Source organism: Epinephelus moara, chromosome 7 (assembly GCF_006386435.1).
Source record: "Epinephelus moara isolate mb chromosome 7, YSFRI_EMoa_1.0, whole genome shotgun sequence".
NCBI lineage: Eukaryota > Metazoa > Chordata > Actinopteri > Perciformes > Serranidae > Epinephelus > Epinephelus moara.
In genome coordinates this window covers 10659444-10680955 of record NC_065512.1, presented here as the reverse complement: position 1 = coordinate 10680955, position 21512 = coordinate 10659444, and the positions used below count along the sequence as shown (strand labels likewise).

General features: G+C 41.8%; 1 protein-coding gene across 1 annotated transcript; it reads right to left on the bottom strand.

The window, feature by feature from the left end:
• Positions 1–1260: 1260 nt before the first annotated feature.
• ccnyl1 (cyclin Y-like 1) lies at positions 1261–19407 on the bottom strand. The gene is made up of 10 exons (XM_050048109.1): positions 18421–19407; positions 14988–15062; positions 14614–14657; positions 12924–13024; positions 12509–12544; positions 12347–12398; positions 11038–11157; positions 8585–8751; positions 4911–5073; positions 1261–4537 (listed from the first exon to the last, which is right to left on the bottom strand). Exons 1-10 carry the CDS (start codon positions 18581–18583, stop codon positions 4421–4423), a joined length of 1038 nt encoding a protein of 345 aa, XP_049904066.1. The 5' UTR covers positions 18584–19407; the 3' UTR covers positions 1261–4420.
• Positions 19408–21512: the final 2105 nt, after the last annotated feature.

Genomic DNA, 21512 nt, shown 5'->3' with positions numbered 1-21512 from the left:
GTAATATTCATTCATAGTGTCAATCAAGAAAAAAGTGTGTTGGCTGATTCTGATGGTTAATTTTAAAGCCGACATCGGCAGATATTTTTGTACATCCCTAATTTTTATGCATCTAAATTTTTGGTTTCAATACATAATTTGTTTTTTTTTAACGGTGACAACTTTCTACTTTTAAAACATAGCGTATTTATTGCGATCCATGACTAAAAGAAACAAATGAATTTACTTCCATAATCTTTACATTATACAGTAGTACTAAAAAATGTTCTGTGTAACCTTTCACTGTCCAATTGGTTCAGCCCTAACGAGCGTAAAGCCCGGTCGTACAAAACTGTTTCAGGCAATCATCATGTCGAGAACTGATTATTTACCTTTTGACATCGATGGAAATGGGACCCTATTTAAACAATCTATAGCTCACAGTCTAAAGTGAATGGTGCAAGTACATTTAGGGCTCATCTAACTCCATTTCCGCTGGGGGTTTAAGAGTTGTTTTTAGTCTCTTAATCAATCATAGGTGTGTTTTGGGTGAAACCAGTGTCATCTCAAATTCCCTTAAAACACCACATGCACCTGCACCCAGGTAATACAGTCAGATCTGTAACGTCACTGCAGCAAATATCGTGGGTAAGCAGCAACACTAAAAACTGTAGTTATAAATGTGACAGAGGAAACAGAACTTTTAGCCTCTGAAATAATCAATGAAGTTACGCTGCTCCTTAAATGTAAACGCGCAAAGCATCTCTTGTAATGGGGAGTCTGACAGCAGCTCTTCTCTGTTCACATTTAACAGAATGTAATTAATATTTCCCTCATTAATGATGTATTATTTCATCCACCCACGACCCATCTGCATGTTCATGTGTGTGTCACAAGCAGAGTGTACATGTGTTGTGAACCCATTATGTAGGTGCATCTTACTATCTGAATATTGAGTCCTTTAAAGATACTATGAAGTTCTGACTTTAGATCAGGTTTCTGTTGATCTGTTGAACCTCAAAATAGCAACACGCCAACAATGTGCCTGACCATAGCGCATTTTAAGATCTACACGCCCATGGGAACACAGACGGGCGCTGTCTACCATATTTTGTGTCGGTTGTAAGATAGAGCCCCTGATCTTTCGAGATCATCCAAGAACTGATTTTTCCCCCACCTTCAAGTACCAAACACTCACAATCACAACACTTACAGGACACCTTGAAAAAGGTCACAGATCAGACATACAAACATTTTGTAAATACCACAACATATCTTTGTTACATGATTAGTGTTTATTTAAAATACTCCATCTGCAAATGTTTTTTTTTTTCAATTTAAAAACAAGACAAATTTCACAGCTAAGTAGCCTACATAGTAAGCAAAAAGGAGGGGAGTATCCATCAGTCTCTTTTCTCCCTCAGTATCTATGTAGTTTGTTCGAGAGCTCTGGCCGGGGGCCTGGGACAAGCAGGGGTTGGTAATCTGATGACGGGCTCTTTGAGGCGGGGTCAGGGTGGCAGGATTTGAGGGGGCACAATACTGAGGGTGGACAGCGTGGATCCAGCCTACATTTTGTCGACCTAACTGCTACATCGAGCCGCTCGGTAGCAATACTGATCCTGAATCTGTGAAATCGCTCCTGTTTGCCCACTTGGAGTGTCTCTGGAAAGTGAAACTGACCCCAGATTGGCACTCCTGATTCTCAGACACATTAGAACAGAAGGTTTGCTAAATTCAGCCAACTCCTGCGGAATAAAGCTGACATGCTGTTGAGTCTATCCCAATTCAAATGTGAAGATAATTTAAATAGTGTCCAACACCAGTGGAATTCACGTTAAACACCTCTTTTTACACTCTCAAAATTAACTTTTGGGATTAAATCTAATTTACAAGGAACTGCTTTGACATTTTATCTGTCGGGTGATATTTGTTATTTCCGTATTGTCAACAAATCCCTTGAAAAGACCAAAACCAATGATGAACTGATCCAACAAATACGGTCTGTTTATTTAAAACATGACATTATTCGTCTGAGCCATAGAGCTCTATTATTGTTCAGAAACTGTTAGAAACACATCAGCCACACTCTGGGCTGGTTACTGAACCCCTGTGCAACAGGTAGATTTTAGTGCCAGACTGCGTACGTAGCGAGTGCGCAAGAGCCAAAGTGTGCGAGAGATTGTGCAAAAGAGAGGCACGCTACAGTGAAGCTGCCGCGACCATCGCAGTGCTTGTGACGTTAAAACATAGTGCAATGTGAGTAAAGTTTAGTCTATTTGTCAGTGAATACATGCTACAACTCCTCAAGACCAAAGCCATGTTCCTGTGTCATGCTTGCCACCTGCTGATTAAAGAAGCAGGGTTAGCCTTGAAGTTAACGAGCGAAGTTAGCCTCTCATTTCAACCTGATCAGGCTCATTTAATTCAGCACCGTAGCGACTGTTTCACTGCTCCTAAACAGATAATGGAAAGATGACTGGCTTCTAGTTCTCTTCTGAGGTAGGGTTTTTAGAATCACCAATTAACCTGCATGTCTTTGGACTGTGGGAGGAAGCCGGAGTACCAAGATGAAACCCACGCTGACACAGGGAGAACATGCCTCAGGTCCTGTTGCGCCATTTTATGGACTCTCCAGAGAACTTTGCAGCGGGTGGTGCTTGAGCTGACGGAGGGACTTCCCACTGGCCACACTATTACCATGGACAATTTTTTCACAAGCCATGCCCGGGGGAAGCTGGCTATGCTCGGGACAATTCGAAGAAACAAGCCGGAATCACCACCAGCCCTCCTGGGAGGTCCTCTCCTCTGTGTTCGCTCACACCCCCACATGCACAGCTGTCAGCTTCCTGGCCAAGGGCAAGAGGAGGAAGCTGGTCCTGCTACTCTCCACTCGGCACAGGCAGGCTGATATCGCTGATGACCCCCACCGTAAACCAGTCATGATCCTGGACTACAACAGGACGAAAGGAGGGGTGGATCATTTGGACCAGGTAATTATTCATATATGAATAAACATATTTTTTACTTGTAGCTTACGCATGATAAATGTTTGTGTAATCATTTATTCATTTTCCTTTTTTTCTCTCTCTCTCCAGCAAGTTTCCCTGTATTCCTGCAAACGAAAGACCCAGCGCTGGCCACTCTGCCTCTTCTATAACCTGTTGGACATCTCCTGCTACAATGCCTTTGTCCTGTGGAGCCACATTGACCCTGATTGGAAACGGGGATGCTCGTACCGGCGCCGCCTCTTCATTGAGGAGCTGGGGAAAGCTCTGGTCACGCCGCTTATCCAGTCGAGCTCCCTTCGCCAGGGCCTATGTGGAGGCTGTCAAGGGGCAGGCAGCAGCTACAACAGCAGCGGGGTCATCTGCGGAGCCAGACGAGGGGGAGAGAGATAGGGGCAGCCGCATGCAGTGCAGCTTGTGTCTCCCTTGAGCGACCACTGGCAAAAGGCAGAAACGGGTGACAACCAGAGGCTGCAGCTGTGGTAAACCCGTCTGCAAAGATCATTCTTTCTTCCTTAGCAAGGACTGTAGTTCCTAAGGTTCTGGACATTTTTTCTTATTGTTCAAAAACCCAGTCTGTTTTATTGTTAATAATAATAACAATTGATGATAGTCGTTTTTAACAGGACCTGAGGGTTAAACGTATTGTTTGTCGCATTGGTATTGAGGAAAAAGCCCCAACAATACCCAACGGTAGCCAAACTGTTTCAGTGGGTGAAATTTTCCTTCATTACCATGAACACAATGTCGCTTACTTTGACTGAACCACATACACACCATCCTGCTGCTGTAATAAATCACTCAGAGCACCGAATGTGTATTAATCTGCCACTAAAAAAGTCCCTGACACACTTTTTCCTTTTCTTGATTTAATGGTTGAAAAACCCTGGCAGCTGTTTTGTTTTTAATCATTGGATTATATATTTGTGAGCGACATTATATTTATACCTTCAGCACAAAGCAGTGGGCTTGGGGCTGAACGCCACAGATGGACACATCGTTGGCTTTGGTCTTTTCATGGAATTTTGTGACCACAGCTAAAATATAGAAAAGCACCAGACTTGGAATAATTCAAATATTTTGGGGGGAAAGTTACATTTTTATGACAATACAAAGACTACCCCTCAGAGACAACTGCAGGAAATTCCTACTGAACACTTTCTCTGGGAAATAAGAAACAAGTAAAAAATAAATAGGGGATTTGTAAAAACAAAAGTTGTGTGGTCACGTTTTGGGTTAACACCTCAATTTCAAGTGTAATTTGACGATCACGCAGCTCTGCAGCCGTAATGCAAATTACTGTGTGGGCCGGTCTTACAGTAGCATTTCAATCCTGACTGACGTGGCCATGTTGAACCTGGGAGACAGCTGCATTTGTGCAGGGTTGGCTGTGGGTTAGCTGGGCTTTGGGAATGAGAGGGCAGCAGTCTGGCCTATGACAGCACAGCGTTGGAGCGTCGTATACCTATCAGGTTGTCAGCGCTGAAGGATCGTCTCATTGCCGCTCGACTCAGGTCCTTATACTTGTCTTCACATAGTCTTGAAATGGCCTGGACGGATGGACAAACACACAAAAGGAGTTACTGAAAAGTTCTCATAGATCACTGTGTTTTAATAGCAGGTGTTTGAATTCAAGAACTACGTAGAATCAAAAATGATCAATCAGTTGTTTCTCTGCAGTTTAGATCATGAGCTAGTTTAATTCACCCAAGTCCAACGACACAAACACACTTACGAACATTTAACCTACAGAAACAGCTGCTGAAATAACCAAGACAGCCTCTAATCTGAGAAATCAGATGCAGTACAAGAAGAGCGTGTTGGGCTCGCTGCAGAGCAGACAGATAAATATTACACGTGCATCATAATGAGACCAAGTGGAAGACCGGAAACTACTAATCAACATGATCTCTCGCTGCTCACCTCTAGTTTCTGGGCGCGTTGGTTGTTGAGAGGCTCCAGGGGGAAGCTGAGGTTGTTGTCGTCGGCCAGCTGACGCAGATCAAAGTAGTACTTGGCGTAGACACTGGCTGGCACGTTGATATTAAACTGAAGAAGTTCCAGGAAGTGGCGTTCCATCTCATTCCTGAAGGGTGGAGAGAGGCCTGAGGGTTAATCCAGATGGACAAAACTTCCTACGAAAACTCTAGCTGATAAGCTTTCTTCTATAGTTAATAGGCTATCACAGGGCTGACACAGAGACAGACGACAATGCACACTCACGTTGACAGGTACGAGCAATTTAGAGTCACCAATTAACCTGCATGTCTTTGGACTGTGGGAGGAAGCTGGAGAAAACCCACACTGACACGGGGAGAACATGCAAACTCCACACAGAAGAGCCTCAGCTGACCAGTGTGTTCAAACTAACTCCTGCTACTCTGTGCTGCCACTCTGTATGAAACAGATGCTTTCAGTTTGTAGTTGCAGCATCAGTCATCTGACTAATTACTTAAAAAAAGGCAAAACAACAGTGGGAGTAATGGGCGAACAATGCAATCGGTGTATGCCTGAACCCCCTGTAACATAGACTACTGTTGCAAGTCTAAGAGTAAACTACACCGATGGTAAGAGTGCAATAAAGAAACAGAGGATATAAATCCTTAACACCCAGTAAAGAAATACAAGATGCAAGACCATCTTCTCAGGTACAAAGCAAGCATCAAAATTAAAATCTTAACAAATACTTTCTAAGCTCTGAGCTCACTTGAGTACCCTGAGTTTTGCGCTTTTTCTAAATAGTGTTAAATATGTATTTTCAAATTCTATTCTTACGGACAGCGCTGAGTTCTGAAAATTCTTTGAACAATCTTGGTTTATCTGCTGAAACTAGGGATGTTCCCAACAATTAATTTCCTTGAAGTTTTAAACAGAAGTTTAAAGACTATTAGGGCTGCCCCTTGAAAGCTGAAGATCCGAATCATCAGTCAGAGCCGTTCTATGGATTTTCTGGGGACATTTCAATCCCCAGATTTAGCCGCAGGGTGAGCCATCCTTGCTGTCATGTTACTCTCTGGTACAGGTAGCTGCAGACCCAGGCCCCGGTTGAGTCTGAGTGAGACGGAGGAAGAGAGGATTTGCTCAGTGAGGCTCTGTGATACATTATTTTCTGCCTTCTGCTCTGTTAACTTGGCTTGTTTACTATATTACTTGAGGGTTGCTGTCACCCTGAACGTCCCGCCAAATCCCGTTAAAACTCTCAAACTCTGCATGGGAAAAAAAAAGCAATAATTAATATAATATTCATTTTGAAAAGTGTAATCCGATTCGACTGATTCTGAGCCAGGTGCAGCCCCACAGAAAACCCTAAGTTAGTACAATTGTTTAAACAACATTGTTCTTCTGCTGAAACCTGCACACAATTTGTTTTCCCAGCAAAGCCACTGTAACATGATAATCACAAGAGTAGCAACAAATAAAAACCCTGTTTCCCGTTTAATTCTATTCTTCAAAGACGAAAACACTTCATTCATCAGTGGTTACAGGTGATATTTTACTAATGAAACTGAAAGTCAGCAGCAGGAAGTTGTAGATCAGTTATTTGTGCACTGACTTTAAAAATTCTACATGGGAAGTACTTATGGAGATGGAATCAAATCTCTTCCACACAGACACACAGACACACACACACACACACACAGGCAATCAGACATGCATCTCCGAGCACCCACTTGGAGCATCACAGCTCATCTTTTTTCCAGACTACAACCTCCATCATCCTTCCTCCTCATCATCATCACAGCCATGAGAACAGCTAAGGGAGGTGGTCGCCAAGGCGACAGCATCTAGGATGCTTTGTTGGTCAGCAAAGGTGGTGAGAGTGAGCGTTAGTGTGTGTGTGATGTCTGGTCTCCCGGGGCAACTAATGGAGTGGGCGAGAGCCAGGGCCATTATGTAGAAGCAGTGAGAGCACTTGAGACCCTCCCCTGCATTTCTCTCCGTCTGTCTGTCTGTTCCTCTCTCTACCCTTCTTCCCATCCCTCCATCCGGACGCGACTGCGCTCACAAAGACACTTCAATGGCAGCAATGAAAACAGAGCAGAGAGAGTGTGGGTCAGACGTATATGAGAGGACAGAGAGGGAGAGAGAATCAGAGAGGGATGGGGGCTCATGGACATGCAGGCAGCGCACGCACCAAATCACAAAAAACAAGGAGGCACTTTCAACCTCTTTCATACACACACAAACACACACAGGGAAAGCAATTGTAGGAAATAAAGCCAGGGTGCTCCAAGTGCAGCCCCTGGCCTCTTCACCGGCTTATAGTCCGAGCGAGAGCAGAGATGCTCCAGCCTCCATCTATTCCACCACTCCTCTCCTTCTGTCTGCTTTAAATGCATCTTTGTTGTTATATTTCGTTTATTAGGAGGACAAGTATGTAGTGCTGGAGGAACCATGCTGTATTTGTTGGCACTGTTCTTCTCCGTAAATATCTGGAGCTCAGAAGCACAAACACCCAAAGCTACCAAATTTAGGATGATTTTGAAATGTCAGTCACAACTCAGGACACATCATGTTCAGATGTATTTTTATCAAACAAGCTGGACAAAGACGAAGCTACGCCAACATTTAAGTCATGCAAAGGGCTCCCGGGGCCATACCCAGGGAGAGGGGTTCGAACCAGACAGCCCTTCTGTGTGCAGTTTGCATGTTCTCCCTGTGTCAGCGTGGGTTTCCTCCAGGTACTCCAGCTTCCTCCCACAGTCCAAAGACATGCAGGTTAATTGGTGACTCTAAATTGTCCGTAGGTGTGAATGTGAGTGTGAATGGTTGTCTGTCTCTATGTGTCAGCCCTGTGATAGTCTGGTGAGCTGTCCAGGGTGAACCCTGCCTCTCACCCAATGTCAGCTGGGATAGGCTCCAGCCCTAGTATTAATATCACAAAATGAGTTTGGGTTGTGGTGGCAGCTAGGCAGTCTGGATATTCTTCCACCAAACCACATCCTCCAGCATTTGCTACGGCATACCAAGGTATTCTCAGGCCAGGTATGAAATGCAATTGTTGCAGTGTGCTCTGGATCTTTCCCTGGAGTTTCCTCAAGGGATAGGCATGAGTACTCAAATACGAAAATACCGTTTTCGTGTCAGTGTCAGTTTGCTAGGACCACCAAATGGCTTGATGACAGATGTTAGCCACTGCTGTATTGGCTCATGCTAACTGGGCAGAGGTTGAACTGACTGAAAGGTTTAGCGGCTCTTTCACTGCTGCATCTAACCTATGTAATGTTAACAACAGTGACAGAATGTTTGCTGATTTTTCTAATGTTCACTTTGAATTTATGAACTAGTCAGAGGTGTGGACTTGAGTCACAAATTTGAGGACTTTAGATTTGGCTTTACAAAATTAAAAAGAGACATGTAACTCGACTTGGCCTTAAACACCAATGACTTGTGACTTCACTTGTTCTTGAGCCTTTTGCCTTTAAAATACTTGAAACCTTCCCACAAGACCAAAAAAAGCATTTTATGTAAAAAGTGTGCAACCAATCGATTCATTTATTTAATGAACTAACATTAACGCTCGTCGCTAGTTAATGCTAGAAACTGACATCCTCATTCTTGATTTTTTATTGTGTTTTCATATAAAACCAACTCACATGTCCTCCACGGTGATGTCTTTAAGGATCTGGCAGTAGTCGACGTTCCACACAGCCTGGTCGTCCCAGACTTTGGAAGCCAACAAGATGGCTCCCAGGACGATGCGTTTCCAGTTGGCGGGGCAGATATCCAGCTCGGCGTAGGTCAGCAGGCGTTCCAAATATACCTTTAAGAAGAGGAACGTTGAAAGGTCAAAAATGTATTAAGGAAGTGACAAGGGTTTGGAAATTGAATCATTATAATCCCCTTGCTATTTCCGTATGTGCTACCAGAGACAACTGACAGGTTAAAGGTGGGTTATGGCTGTCTAAGTATTATTATGTACCAGCAAATTCCACTGTACCTGTATTTAGTGGTATAATACACATGTAACTGTATTACACCCACTAATCAACGAATGATGATATACTCATCTCCCTCCACCTTATAGCCTCCTGACAAAGTGTATCACAGTGAACTGTGCTTCATCACAGGCGATACATTTATCACTCACCGCTGCATCTTATATGAAAAGGCAGGATGGACCTCCTTAAAGGGAAATTTCGGTTTATTTCAACCCATCTCCTATCGTCCTAAATTTGTTTCAAGTGACTAGTGACATAAAAATAATAGTTAGCATGTTAGCCGTTAGCCTAGATACAGCCGGGGCGCATTAGTAGGCCGCGCTTTGGAAAGCAGAGCTAAATAGTAAACAAACATGGCAGCACACCGGTAAGGTAAGACAACACGTTTACATGTCGTTTTCTATATGTTCTCTGACATTTATCCTAACGATATGAGGCGGTCTTTGTGGAGAAAAAGCTTGTTTAGTGGACTAACTTTGCACTTGAAGGTTGCCCGTTCACTTACATTTTAACAGGTCTGACACTACTATATGCCCCGGCTGTATCTAGGCTAACGGCTAACATGCTAACTATTATTTTTATGTCACTAGTCACTTGAAACAAATTTAGGACGATAGGAGACAGGTTGAAATAAACCGAAATTTCCCTTTAACAAACAGAAGGCAGCAGCAATGTGTGTTGTTTATTTAAAAGCTCTACTGCAAACACTGCCTTTCTATCTCGGCTCTGTGGTGGCATTTATATACCATATGTACAATGTCAGGTCAAAACGTGGCTTTAAAAACTATGCTGTGTAGAAAAGGAATGAGCTAAGTTACATTCTCTTACTCCACCTGAACATTTGAACACCCTGAATTTTGCACTTTTGCTAAATACTGTTACTTAAAGGACGACTAAAGTTGTAAAACATATATTTCTAAATTTTACACTTGTCATTGGTTTTCTTAAGAGTAAACTGGGGATGCTGCGATTGTGAAATTCTGGGCTGATGCTGCTGTTAAAATAACAATTTGGCTGATACAACTGTATTTATTCCAAATTTTGATGAAAACAACATTTTTTTTTACAAAATAACATTTGATCACATCGTTACCACCACCTAAAACTCAATTTTACTAAAGAGAGCTTGAGCATCTAGTCTCTAGTCCTTCCTTTTAGCTCGCAGAACTGATATGACACAACATGAAAACTTCAGCCACAGCCATTGGTGAATGTCATCTTATCTGCCGATAGGCTGTTGACAGTCGACAGGGTGAATATCAGCCAATAAATCAGTGCATCTCAAGTGTAAACATGTATAATGCGTGTCTGTGTTTCAGCTGTATATGTTATTTTTGTACACAGTTAGTTGTCTCTTGAAAAACAGACAGATCTCAACAAGACCACCTGTTTAAATCAAGGGTTAAATAAAACAGTGGTATCTTTCTTTCATACTTTACTCACTAGAAACAGATCAAACCAGAGCAAATCAAACAGTCCGCATGCTATGAACTGCAAAAACTACAACACTGTGGTGATATCAGTTTGGGCCAGCTTGCCATTTTAAAAACAGAACATGCATGTTCTTGGTTTTCACTGCTCTTTCATCTTTACAGTCTTAAACAATTTTGCTCAGTTTTTAATCATAAACTTTCATCTCATCAAATCATCTCTGATGTAGAGACTGTGCTGTGAGACTGTAACACAGACACTCACCTGTCATTTGTAATGTTTGGGAGGCATCAGTTTGTAGGAGTTTACTGCCCTCTGGTGCCCAGCCTATAGTAATACCTCAGTATTTAACTACATGAACTAAAAGCTTTTGCTTCTGTGTCCTAAAACTCCACATTGAACTTCACCAAATGTAGTTTCAATGATGTCATGTTAGATTTCGGATCAACTACAAAAATATTTAACAGATTTCAGCTAGAAGCATCTTTACAAACGGCCTTGGGACCTAATAACAGTATTTCATAGACTGGAGTGTCTATGAAATATTGTTCTAGTGTCTAAGACTTTAAGGCCCCTTTCAGGCTTGTTTTGCGCTCAAGTAAGCCTGTATTAAACTCCCAGGTTACCAAACAATGACATCATTATTCTAATAATATATTGGTGTAAGCAGAACTTACTAGAGTGACGATGGCACATTCTGCGGTCAGCTGTGCAGCACTGAAGAGCGTTCTGACGAAGCGGTAGATCAGTTTGTGTTCTGGGTCGACACGGGAGTAGTCGTCTGGCACTGGCTCTCTCTGTATGGGACAAACAATGACACACATACGTCTGAGGAAAGCAAGTACAATGTTAGGTTATAGATACATCTGGACTGATTTGAACGCAGGTGGTGAGTGCCAAATTAGCACGACTTGTGCAGTTACAATACCCACATTTATTGCAAAGACACAACTGGAAATAAAAGACCACAATCTAATTTACTGAAAAGCAGACATTCAGCAGCAATGTTTGTTTCATCTGAGTGCTATTCTTACAAAGGCAGTTGTGATATTGTCTACTTTGATACCAGCTTTGCCATTGATTTTCCTCTCAGCCCTCCCCTCTATCTGATGTCATCTTCAGGTTGGAGTGGCCCTCCAAACAATGAGCTGTGAGGGTCAGCGGGAAAACAACTTCATCATGGAATGAGATGTCACACACGTCTCATCATCACTAGTCTACAACTAAACGGAAACCATTTATAAAAAGCGCAAGAGAGGATAAGAAAGGATGGTGTTTCGCTATGTTTATTTAAACCAGTGAATGACATCCATTATAATGATTCATAAGGACTTGATCAGACAGCGTGCGTCATAGCAGCGTGGGTCGGATTTTTCATGTTCTTTCCGATGACAGTGAAGTGTTTTGCATACTGCTTTTACATTGCTGAGGACCTTGCGCATCCCGCTCTATGTGCCTCGCATTTTCACAGGAGCACCCTGAACAGCTCGAAATGAAAATACTTCAACTCAGAGTAGAAAGAGCGCCTAAAGTCATCAACGCTCTTCTGCATTGTCCATTCAGATGAACAGAGAGGCGGACAACAAGTAGCAGCATTCATGGTTTGTGCCAAACTAATGTTAGCTCACTTGCTAACATGTCCTACTAGTGGAGCTGCAAGGCAGATTGTCAAACTGTCCCTGACTCATCCTAAAATAAGACTTGAACCGACCATCATCCAGGTGAAGCTCCTGGACCAGCTGGTGGTACTCCCCATGATTTCTTCTCTTTCTAAGAGTCTGATGTACCCACACAGATCTCCATCTCCCTGAGTTCTGAGTCCAGTCCCCTCTGTCTGTCCATTTTTTATGCAGATTTTAATGGTAGAGATCACAAAATTATCACAAAAGCCCACAGCACACTTGGATTGGCATCACGGCACACTGATACTGGATAAATCAAAACTACGGGCTTGACAGAATGACTTTTTGTTCATAACATACTCACTGATAAGGGGTGCAACTTCTCATCAAAGATGTCCAGTGACCTGTCTGAGTCCCTAAAGAACACACAATACATCTGTCAACACCCTTCAAATATATATCAATTTAAGCAACATAATTTGCCAAAAACGACATGATTAAGATCAACTTAAAAATGTACACCAACCTGTTTTTGATGTGGTAATATATTGCTAATGTGACACTGGAGAAAGAAAAATGAGGGGAGACAAGTAGTGTGAATTCGTTTTTGTGTTTCATAGCTTTAATACATACAAGAATACACGTGTCAGACGCTGTGGTGTGATAAAACATGTGCACACATGCAGCAAGGAGGCTTCATTTAAACACAGAGATAATCCTGATGCAATGTGTTTCCCCGGTCTCACTGAAATAATGTCATTACAGACGACTGCCCTAAATTAGGCGTGCGAGCATCTGCTTTAGTCACGCATTCATTAAGTATTACTCCAGGATTACCACGCTGTGATGCAACAGGATTTTCTCATGTGAAATGAGCGACGTTTGGACAACACGGCCCGGTGCGTTTGTGTTTCCTGTGTGTGTGTGTGAAATTCTCTCACCATTTGATTGTGCTTTTGAGGTTTGGCTGGCTGACGGTGTTGTCGTCTATAAAGATTGTGGAGCAGGAGCTGTATTTCTTTGACAGTGGACCAGGAGATACCTTGAGACATCGAAAACAAACAATTAGAAACTTCAAATGATCACAGGACAGAAAAATTCACGATGGCAGCATTTCATTAGACTGGTTACACACTTCTGAATGGTCTCTTGCTTTATAATAGGTCTGGTGTTCTGCTCGCTGACAGCTGTTTCCCCAGCCTGAGCCAATCACAGTTTTGTAGGTACAATTTTAAATCACAAGGAAGTCATCCTACCTGTGCCAAAGCAAGGAAAAACACACCAGATAATGGCCAGATAAATGGTGACAAACTTTTATGAGGTGTTGTAAACTGACACATCTACTTGACATTAGGGATGGGTATTGTTAAGATTTTAATGATACTATAACTCTTACCGATACTGCTCATCAATCCGGTATTTTAATGGTACTCTTAGGTGTTTTTTGCACCTTCAAATTCATTGTTTTCAATGTAGACGTGCGGCAGGCACACTCAAACGCCAGGAATGTGCCTTAAGATAAACCGAGTTTAACTTTTGGAACGCAGCAGCACACACTGCATGTCATGTGACAATGACCAACCACTCACAGCCGACAGATATCTTTCCCTTCCTCTGTAAATATCAGTCTGTGGTAAATATGGAGGAAAACTTGATCATGTTAGTGCAGGGCTACTCAGAGCTTTACATCTGTCCCACAGACGATAGGCCCACAAACTTCAGCTCCTGGAAGAGGATCAGCTCTGCACTCATGATTTTAGGTAAACAGGCCATGACATGGTACTTGTTAGATGCAACCTGGTGCCACGCTCTTGAAAGCGGGCTCAAAAAGGCACAAAAGTAGCGCCCGGTGCCCGACCTTGCTTTTTCCAGATGGTTAAAGACATGTGAATGGCACCTTAGCACTTTTTGGGGGGGATTTTAAGAGAAAAAAGTAAGAACAGAACTATCATTGCTTTAGTTTCTATGTATGCAAGTACAGTATATAAATTAACAGTAACCGTAACAGTAACCAGAATGAATTACTGTTATAGATTATAACATACCTGAGGTTGACGGGGTAATGGGAGATAAACTACGAGCATAGCAGTCAAAAACTGCATTTCTCCACCTGTATGTGATGCACTTTCACTAGATGACAGCTTGTGCTTCTGCCCTTACAAGCAACAGAGTTGTTGAACTTTCTCTGCCTTTGTCACCACGAGCAGTGCTTCTGTGTGTGACACAGAGCGGCAGAGCCCCCCCCCCCCAAGTTTTTGGCTATGTGCAATTATCACAGTGCTGAGCTTTACAAGAAGGCGGCTGAAGGAAAAAAAGAAAAGAGGAAAAGAGGGAGGCTGAGTTCTCTGTTCTCTTTTCCATATTCTGACGTGATAAAGGACACGTTAATTGGTGTATACATGGCTGCATCTAAACTAGAATATTAGTGGAATATTCATTTTATTAGCCCTGTAAACATCTTTGTAGGAATTTTGTCTTTCTGGGAATGAGGGCACAACACTGAAAATTATGTGCATGTAAACAGAGTGAGTGTGAACTCACCTCCAGGTCAATAAAGACAATATAACTCAGGTCATATATTATTAATTCACAATTAAGATGTATGATCAACATTTAGATTTTGATACTTACATGACTGATATGATTTATGTGGTTGCTTTTCCTCTTGTCTCGTACTGCAAAGGAATAGAAACGTTTTAACAAAGCCAAGTTTGAAGCAGGAGTCAGCATTTAAAACAATTACGTAATGACTTTTAACACCAGTGCCAGGATTGGCACGACAATAAAAACAGGGCCTGTGATTAATATTAGACAATGTATGAATATAATAATGTGTGGCACAGAGTTAACACCTCAGTTCCTGAAAAGTGAGAACATATCCTGCTTAACATTCAACACTGAATCATGTGTTTCAATGTGTGTGTTTGCTCTTCAAAGGATCTCGGTGAAGACAGCTACTGTGAATCATTGCTGTGTGTGTGTGTGATCATGTTAGGATTGCTCACCGTCTGTCTGGGACTTGCTAAGGAAGATGGTGCTTGCTCGGGCGTGGTCAGACGGGTTAGACTCCAGAGCCAGCTCTGAGAAAACAAGAAATGTACATAAGTGCTTTATAATGACAATCTGTCAACAAGCGGCACCTCGTGTGCTGCTTAGCTCTCACTTGTGGGTAGTGAGAAAGCCAGAGAAGAGAACAGGAAGCCATTAACTGACAGTGAACAGTATAATTCTGTTAATTGTCATTATCCGCCATGAAGAAATAATCCAAGTCTTCGGATTTATCTCGCAACAAAAAGCCTCAGAGACAAGCAGGAAGTGAAGTAAATCTGCAGTGCAGACTTGGCAGAGCCTCACCGGGGAAGATATCGCCTATCTGATTATGTCTGTGGACTGGAGGCTGCAAAAGACTTGACACCAAACAAGACTTAAGATAAAGAAATGTTAACTTGACGACTGTGTATAATAAAATGCCACAATCTTTACACAGTTCCCTTTCTGCCGAAATTCATAACTTTACCCCCATAATGACCATTTCATTTCAAATCGGATGTGCCTACGTAGCAGTGTTTGCTCCTATTACTTTCAGATATTATTGAAGATTTTACCAATAACTCAGTGTTAGCATTAAAAGCAGACACTGAACTTCTACCAGAGACACATTTGATTTTTTCATCAATATTCCCACCACCACCCAGTGCAGAGCAGTGTGCAAGATTTAGGGGTATTTAGTGGCATCTAGCAGTGAGGATTCCTGGGGTCTCATTTATAAAACAATGAGTAGATTCCATACTAAAAATGTATGTACGGACAAAAGCCAAAATGGTGTGTGCCAAAAAATACTCAGTGATTTCTACAATCAGGCATCCACTTCACCATCTGCAAAATGTTCGTTAACATGAGTTTAAGTTTCTTTAAGTCTCCCATCAAGTCTGTTTTTATAGATCACAACTTCTTTACGTCGGAAGTGGCGTACACCTGAGCAGGAAGCAGTGACAAAGGCAATTTCAAGTTACAAATCAGCATTTCTTCATTGTTGTTCCACTTATCAGAGACAGGCAGCAAGCCCAGCACCTGCTAATGTGTCCTCTCCTTTTTTCTCTGATAACTTAAGATCCACCCCTGTATGAGGTTTTTACCAGGAGCCAAATTATTTGCAGAGGTCTCACCTTCTCTCCAAAACAAACCCGTTGATTTAAATTGGTAAAACCCCTGAATAAAGCACCTGGGTGCAAAAAAATCTGTGTGTTTCTGACACTGCTTGTCTTGGAGCGCCTGCTAACCATGGTGGCCGACTTGAAACGCAAATGGCCCTATGTAGAGTCAGCGTTTGGTTTGTCCATTCTAGGCTATTGTTGAAACATGGCAGTGAATATGGCAAACTCCATAAACGAGGGCCCGCTCCATATGTAGATGTAAATGGCTCATTCTAAGGTAATAAAAACACAACTATTCTTATTTGCAGGTGAGTATACACTGAAGAAAACATACTATATTTCTGCCAGTATATCCCCTTCAATCCTACATACTGGACCTTTAAAGAATTGTTCTTTATCTAAATCCGTGCAGACAGCACATTACATAAAAGACAGGGGATTAGGCGATGGCAGCATTTGTGAAGTGAGGACAGCAAGAAGAGACATGAGGAATGTAGGAAGGACTGTTGGACAGATTCTGACCCTCACCCTGCCAACAGCTGCTCTCAACAAACTGCTCTCACACACTTCTGTCCACAACAACATGAACTGGATGAACACTGATGCGCATGTCTGGGAGCGAATGAGGAGTGGCGACAGTAGGACTTATGGTACCAAACTGAACTCGGGCCTAGATCACAGAGAAATATCTGAGATGCTTTCCCAATCGGGGGGCCTGTATCACAGCATGTGATCACAGCATGAACAAAAAAAACTGTGAGGGGGGACTGTTTGGAGACATGGCCCATTTGCTAACCTTACACTATGTCTCTGTAACAGTGGGCACTGTGATGCAGTGATGCAGTTTGTGCACAAGTACATATATTTACTAAAAAACATCATGTTTGTTCTGGTTGAGGTGTCCCACATAAAAGCGTGACAGACGCAGAGTACTTTTATTTTATTTTTCTAATTGATACAGAAAAGAAAAACCTCTCATTTCATATGTCCAACGTCCAAACAAAACCTACGCCCCGGCCTACTTAATAACAGACTACGGAAATAACACTGAGGGTGTTAAAAGTCATTAATGAAGCAGGGCTTGTTTTTTATTGCTAATCTCTGAGTGGTTAATGTGGCGCCAAGAAGATGAGGGATTTGTTTTCATTGTTAACGTCTGACTTGATAATGTGATGCCAGTGTGATGAACACGATGCAGTGCCCTACTGAAGACTGCAAAGAATGCCATCGCCATTACATCATAATCATCAGTGCACTGCTGGCAAGGGGGTGAGCAATAAACAAGTCTGGAAACTTGGCAGTAACTATAAAGAGGGGGTTTGTGTGTGTCTTTCCTTGCAGTTGCGATAGAGTTAAGGTCCAGTGTGTAGGATTTAGGACGTATTGAGAGGAATGGAATATAATCTGTATTTTTCCTTCAGTGTATAATCACCTGAAAATGGGAACTGTTGTGTTTTCTTTACCTCAGAATGAGCCATCTAAGTCCTTCATGTTGCACCACCATGTTTTAAAGTAGCCAAGAGAGCACAAACCAAACACTGGATCTAGACAGGGCCTCGTGTTTTCGCACAGGTCACTGTCGTCAGATACCCATCGAAAGGAGAGCTTCGGGAAAACTCATGTTTTTAACATGAAACTGCTTTATTTACTCTTTTTACCTGTTCTGACCACCTGGGGTCTCATTTATAAACATTGCGTATGCAAAAAACACGGCCTAAAAGACCACTTCCCAGGCAAATGTTGTGATCTATAAAAACAGGCTTGATGGGAGAAACTTTGACCCATGCTTAGGAGCATTTTGGAGACGAGAAAATAGTGATGCTGATGGTGAGGTGGAAGCCTGACTGTAGAAAGTGTTGAGTGTTTTTAACTTGGTAACTTGGTTCCCAGTAAAAACCTCCTGAACAAAGAATACTGACTAAATTCTAACCAGGAGAAGATTCAGCTGGTTGCAATCTGGCCTAAATTGTACACACACTTCCTTTAAGTTGCCGGATGTTTTTATATGAAGACTAACCTTTTGTGTGTCAATGTGTGTGAAGGGGATCCTTACACTGATCCAAGTAACTATGTGTGTACATATGGAGTGGCTATTTGCCAACTCTGTCATCAAAGTCAGTCTTGGGAGTCATGTGAAGGAGCTTCTTCAATGAGACAGTGACTAGATAAGATAAACCACCCAATAAATAAACACTACGGGTGGGACGCTTTATGGGTTCAAACACAGCAAAGGAAAAGTTCAAAGTCATCATCACGTGTGCTGGGAGTCAGGTGAGACACCTACCATCAGGGACCTCTCTGTCGCTTATGTGCTGCAGGTAGGGCACGGTGTTGTCATCGCTCACTTCGGTGCTGGTCTGGAACTCCTCCAGCCGCTCCGCCGGTTGTCTCGACGGGAGCTTGGGGCTCGACTCGGGAGAGACGCAGCATGACACCGTATTCCCCATACCAAACCGGGCGTAAGCTTCACACTATCGCAGCCAAGTCCAAGACGTGCAAATATCTGTGGCTAGCTAAAATTAGCTTCCCCCAGCTTCATAAACATTACCAGGCTTTTGTCAGTATTAGCACAACACTATCTCTGCGTGGTAAATCGCCGCTGTCCACCAACTCCCTGGAATGGCATTCCTGTCCATTTGAGGGGATGTAACGTTAACAGTCAAAGAGTTAGCCACACAGGCTCACCCTGTTGTAGTAAACCCGTGTCGTCTCATGAAATACTCGACGTGTTCTTGTAATAACAGCAAGCACTTGTTAGTTAAATGCAGTGGGACGCCGATTCATTCATTCATTCATTCAACCTGCCGGAGTTTCGCTGCTAGGTAGCTAACTAGCATTATTGCAAGCTAGCTAGTTAGCTTGTAACTTTTTTTTACTGCTCCGCATTAATTACAATTTTCGCTGTCGTGTAAACACAAGTGACTCTACAAAATAAACAGGTTACAACTTCAAACCGTCAAATTCAGGCAAACACATTTCACGAGACTTTCCAAACAATCCCGCAGATGTCCTTCTGCACTCGGCTCGGTGTGTAGCCAAATCTAGCCCGAGGCTTCTGCGGCCTCCGGTGGAAAATGTAGGCAAAAAGAGAAAAATCCAAGACTGTAGGCGAAAATTTCTCAATGAGGTCAGATTGACTAAGCGTTGTTCCGGTTCCTCGTCAGATAACCAAGTCTGGTAGCAGGTCCGGACTCCCCCATTAGTGCCTCCACCCCGTTAGATTTGTGCTGGACGTAATGTTACTCCCCGCCACCGCCGCCATCTGTTGCCGGAGCTCACAGACGGCACTACTTGGCACAGGATGTTGTAGCCCCGCCCACTTAGATATTCCATTCACTCTTATTGGCTGAGAAATCAAAACAAGGTCCATCTGAAGCCGCTGATTGGCTCAACTAGCTGTCTGTCAAAGACGATTTAAACCGATGAACTGTATTTACAACGCTACTATTTTGGTATCGTCACCGACCCACACCCTTTTTTGACAGTGGAAACTAAAGCCAGTCCCCTATTGCACCGTCCACCTGCCAATCAATGCATCCCTCCTCATTCATGCAATATGAAATATGACATTTTCAATCTTTTTTACAACTGTAATATTTTTACAAAAATAGATGTACCTGAAAAGTAGTTACTTTGCAAATTAAGATTATTCAAAGCATATGATCCCATTGTAAAGTATGATACATAGCTATACTTTTAACACTGCTTTTCCCTGTTGTTGCTGACAGAGTGGTGCACAGAAAATAACCTTACTCACAATATCAAGATGGTTCCATTAATTAAGCGCTTGATAGCTAAAGGCTCTGGCTCCCATTCTACTTATTACTGCAATATAATAAAAAATGCTACATCTGCATCATGAGTATTTTACTTATGATACTTACGCAAGTACATTTTACTGGTAATACTTATATACTTTTGCTTTAATTTTGAATGCAAACTTTAAATTGAGTATTTTAACAATTAGTATTAAAAAAAAATGGTAACCTAGCTCTTCAAAAAGCTACTCAATTAAAATAGTTGACACACTACATACTGTTATGTTTGTATATTAACATATATAGTTGTATTATATTATTTCCATGTATTAATTTTTGACATTAACAATTACAGTACTTTGAAAACATCTCAGAAATAGTGAAAATCATACTAATATTTTTTTAATCAAATATAGAATGGAATAACTTGTACATATATTATCTTAGCATCACTACTGTCACCATTTAAGGACAGTTCAACTGTTTGGTTTTACATGGCTTTAGACAGTTAAAGAAACTATACTTACAATATTATTCAGCATATATATATATATTGGATAACATTAAATGCAGAGCTTCCCGGGTTGATCTCCATCTCTGGCGAACTCGGTAAGTGGCATTTGTTTTTCTCCAAGGTAACAGATATAAAAGCATGAGGGTCAAAGTTCAGGGTGTAATGTTATGAGACAGTACGTACTTTTTAAGGGCACCTGCAAGACCTACTAAAAGTAAAAAGACAATGTATTCAGATTCGGAACACACCCCTAATGTCTGGAGTGACTTGAAAGGCATACTATTTAAAGACACAGTGACATCTAGTGGACTTTTTTTAGCATAGCATACTTAAACTGAATGGTAGAGATAGCTCAGTCAGATTGAGTTAAGTTCAACACATTTTCATTGAGATATACGGACTCAAAATGTGCTCTACCATGTATTTTACACCTGTACCTAAAGCATAAGATGCTATTCTTGCTCCTCTCTACATCACTTAACTCCCTCTGTACCTCCCGCCTCTTAACACGAAACTTCAAAAACACAAGTTTATTAATGGGGCCTTCCTTTACCTGTCACTAGCACCACCATGTCATGCAATTTTATGATATAAAACACAAAGCAACTGGAACATGTATTGTTTTTAAAATGTTAACCCTTTGTTTCATCAGTGTCTGTCATGAGAGGATCGTTCATACATATATGATTGACAATAAAATACGTAACAATCTTCAAGAGCAGTTTATTGCGACATAGCAAGTGTTTACAAAAGAGTGATGTAATGTCAGAGTAACAGCACTTTCAAATAATGGGCTGGTATAGTTTCATAATGTGACAATGTTGAAACAAACAGTATATAATGCATCATTTGGTGACCTTGTCTCTACAAGATACTTTACAATACATGGCATTTTAAATCGGTAACTTGTAAAAGTGGCAATATATAAACGGATCACATTAAAAGTTAGAAAAAATGTTATTATTACTGTTCTAGAAATTCTCTCTATATATACTTTTACACACATGGATATCAACCTGTTTCATGCACGACTGAGGCCCGTGGGTTTAAAACCGTTCTGGCACAGAAATGAAAAAACACTTTTGGTTTCGTTGGAAAAGATAT